Source organism: Chionomys nivalis, chromosome 4 (genome assembly GCF_950005125.1).
Source record: "Chionomys nivalis chromosome 4, mChiNiv1.1, whole genome shotgun sequence".
NCBI classification, from domain to species: Eukaryota; Metazoa; Chordata; class Mammalia; order Rodentia; family Cricetidae; genus Chionomys; species Chionomys nivalis.
The window spans coordinates 38,086,457-38,090,060 of NC_080089.1; the positions used below are offsets into that span (position 1 = coordinate 38,086,457).

The 3,604-nt window shown below is 36.8% G+C and overlaps 1 protein-coding gene across 1 annotated transcript; it reads right to left on the minus strand.

Moving 5' to 3' along the window:
* Positions 1–2,321: 2,321 nt before the first annotated feature.
* On the minus strand, positions 2,322–3,269 carry LOC130872761 (olfactory receptor 1537-like). The gene has a single exon (XM_057766973.1). The coding sequence runs from the start codon at positions 3,264–3,266 to the stop codon at positions 2,322–2,324; it is 945 nt and encodes a 314-aa protein (XP_057622956.1). The 5' UTR covers positions 3,267–3,269.
* Positions 3,270–3,604: the final 335 nt, after the last annotated feature.

Here is a 3,604-nt window from a genome sequence, read left to right on the forward strand (position 1 = left end):
TTTTTTCATCTATAGGATTCCCTCACTTTGCATTTTTTATTGCTTCTAGTTCATTTTTCAAATCTTAACCTTTTTTTATTTCTTTTACTGTTTGACATTTTTTTTGGCTTTTTAGGCTTTCCTTAAAAATATTTATTCATTTCTCCCCACTGTTTTCTGTGTTTTCTTTGATATCTTTAAGTGATTTAATGATTTCCTCTGATTATTTGCTTATATTTTGCTGAATTTCCTTTAAAAAGTTATTAATTTTGTTGTTAAGGACTTCAGTCATCTTCATTCAGTTGTCTTTTTTTTTTATTCAGTTGGTTTTGAGATAGTGTATGTGTTACTCTGTGTGTGTGTGTGTATATGTGTGTGTGTGCTCACACACACCTACGCATTCTTGTGTGCTTTGGCTGTTTTGAGTTATTAGGGGATTGCTGTATTAGGATAGCTGGGATCTGCTGGTAAATATATTGCTGCAGTTGTTGTCGATTGTGTTCTCAAGCTGGCCTCTATTAGGTTTGTGAAAAACTACAGTTTTAGATGGTGATTTCTGAGTTCATCTTTTTGGAATCGGGTTTAATGACCCTTTGTTTCTGATTCCTCTCATCTCCTGGACTGAGTATCCTGTGGTTCCAGTGACTGACAAGTTTTCCGCACCAATAGGGAACCTCTGTTGTAGTTTTGACAGTCTGTGTAACCTCTGAGGTTTGTAGTGCAAGGACTGACTATAAGATTCTGGGCTTCTGAATACTCCTGAGGCTTCTGGTAGATAAGGGGATTTCAGAGTCTGGGTACCAGATCAGCCTCTGAGGTTCCAGGTATCTGTAAATCCTTTGGTAGATCAGGGTCTTCTACCAGAGTTTGGGACTAGAATATGGTGACAAGGAAAAGGAATTAATGTTTGGTGAATGCTGGGCAGTCTCTGAGGAGTTTTGGCATGTTGTGGGCCATGTTTATCTAAAATTACACACACTCACAAAAATACATGCATGCCCCTCTGAAAACATTATAAGCTCTTGTTGTTGACCTTAATTGCCTCACAGAAATGTAAGGTAACTCTTTATTGCTGAAGACACACATGATTCTGACAAAGGACTTACACTTGGAAGAGTAGAGCTCTATTGGGTCCTGAACCCAACTCCATGAAGACAAGCTTTAATAGTATGGAAAAGTGGTATATAACACCTAGGAACCACAGTAATAACCAGAAAAGCAAGCGGTACCTAGAAGTGAAATAGTAGCAATGCCATCATGACAGTAATCAATATCTATAAAGTTGCACTTAAGGTCCACTCAATGGGGGAGCTTCATCCTGGTTCTATAAGCACAGTCACCTATGAGTTGCTGGCAGGGTGATGGAACCTAGAGGAGAATCTAATAGTGGCATTTTCCTAAATTAGTATAATCTCTAACTGCATACTTAGTACTGGTTGTCTCATCCACAGGTAAGTGTAACACTTCATACAGAAGATGGAAACCATTACAGAAATCCATAGCTGGTCTAATAGAGGGAACAACTGATGCTGGAGAGAAGAGCCACAGTGAATCCATCTAGAATACAAGACCTTCACCTAGGACTCAAGAAACATTTGGGGGAAAAAGAAAGAATGTTCTAAGTTCTAATAGTCAGAGGACAAGTAAGGATGTGGTGAGACTGTGTTTTCTATGAATGACAGAAAAATGGCACCATGATTCTCAACAATATAGTTTGCCAAACAATAGCCGAAATTGATATTAGTTGGCACAACAATGTAGAAGATGAAAAATTCCAGGGACTTTAATCCTAGATATAGACAATTATTAATAACTAAGAACAGAATCAGTCTTCTTTTGGAAAAATCGCCTAATAAATATGATTAACACACACACACACAAACACAAACACACACAAATTCAAGGTAAGGATGTCATTCATTTGACAGAGAACAGGGAGTCACAAGAGTGCTTAAAGGGAGATGGGGTGAAAGATGTAATTGCAGCACTTACATATGAAATTTACAAAAATTAATTAAAAATAAAGATATATCAGGTTTTGGAATTGAGAATAAAGTTTAATATTTTTAAAGTAATATTTATCAAAAACAAAAAATATATAGCATGATGGGATAAAAAGTATGGGCATATGAATTCATGTAATCTTTTAATATTGGTTTACATTATTTAATCTATAAAACAAGAGCAATAATATATGTATATAAAATTAAATTTGAAATTTATATTTATAAAACTTATCAAAATATTCTAGCAAATGAGTAATAATTCTTACAACTAGAATAAAACAATCAATTCAAACTTTGTATTTGTGGATAAGTTTTATCTAATAAATAATCCTCACACTACTTCTGAAACATGAATTTTTTTCTTTGAAGTATTTTCTTCAAGGCAACACTGACATCCTTATTTCTCAGGCTGTAGATCAATGGGTTCAGCATGGGAACAACAATAGTATAGAACACAGATGACACTTTCCCTTGATCCATTGAATTCGCTGATGATGGCTGTAAGTACATGAATGCAGCAGAACCAAAATAGACAGCAACAGCAGAGATGTGGGAGCTGCAGGTGCTGAAGGCTTTGGACCTGCCTTCTTTGGATTTAATCCTGATGATGCTGGCAATAATGGAGATGTAGGAAGTAATAATGGTGAGAATTGGGACAAAAATGTTAAATGTCCCAAAAATTAGAATCAACAGTTCATTGATATAGGTATTAGAGCATGAAAGCTTTAAGAGGGGAAGAAAATCACAGAAATAGTGGTTGATCGTATCCAATTTGCAGAACCAAATCCTTATCATGAAGCCCGTGAGAACTGATGCACTGAGCACACTAAAAATATACACTCCTAAAATCAGGGAACTAGTAATCTGATAGGACATGGTTACATTGTAAAGCAAGGGGCTACAGACAGCCACATAACGGTCGTATGCCATTACAGCTAATGTGAAACACTCTGCGATGCCAAACAAGCTAAAGAAAAAGAGCTGAGTCATGCATTCATGGTAGGAGATGAGGTTCTTCTCTTCCACAAAGCTCACCAGCATTTTAGGAGTAACCACAGTGGACTGACAGAAGTCAATGAAGGACAGACTTCTGAGGAAATAGTACATGGGGTTGTGCAGGTGGGAACTGAGCCCAATCAGTGTGATCATGCCCAGATTCCCTGCTACAGTGACCACATAGATTCCAATGAAGAGGAGGAAGAGGGGCATCTGGAGTTCTGGTGTCTCTGAGAGCCCAGCCAAGAAGAACTCAGTCGCTGTGCAATGGTTTCCTGCTGCCATGTCCTCCACTCGGATCCTGAAAGAGTAAAAGAATTGCTTGAACCAGGTCATGCTAGCTGATTTTTAAACCAAGCACTAGCTAGGCAGAAGCAGGCAAATGCCTGTTAGTTCAAAGCCAGCCTGTTCAACAGAGCTAGCTGTAGGAGAAGCAAGGCTTCACAAAGTAATAATGTCCAAAATAACACACTAATATGCATATATATGTATATATATACATATATATGTATACATAATGTCAACATATAAATTATCTCTACCTAAGTATACTTTTGCTCTCTATATAATTATCTTAATGTATCATTTAGCTCTTTATCTTTTATTATTAATTATAGCCTTAT

Coding starts and splice junctions, on each gene's coding strand:
- LOC130872761 (XM_057766973.1), bottom strand. CDS start 3,266: ATGGCAGCAGGAAACCATTGCACAGCGACTGAGTTCTTCTTGGCTGGG.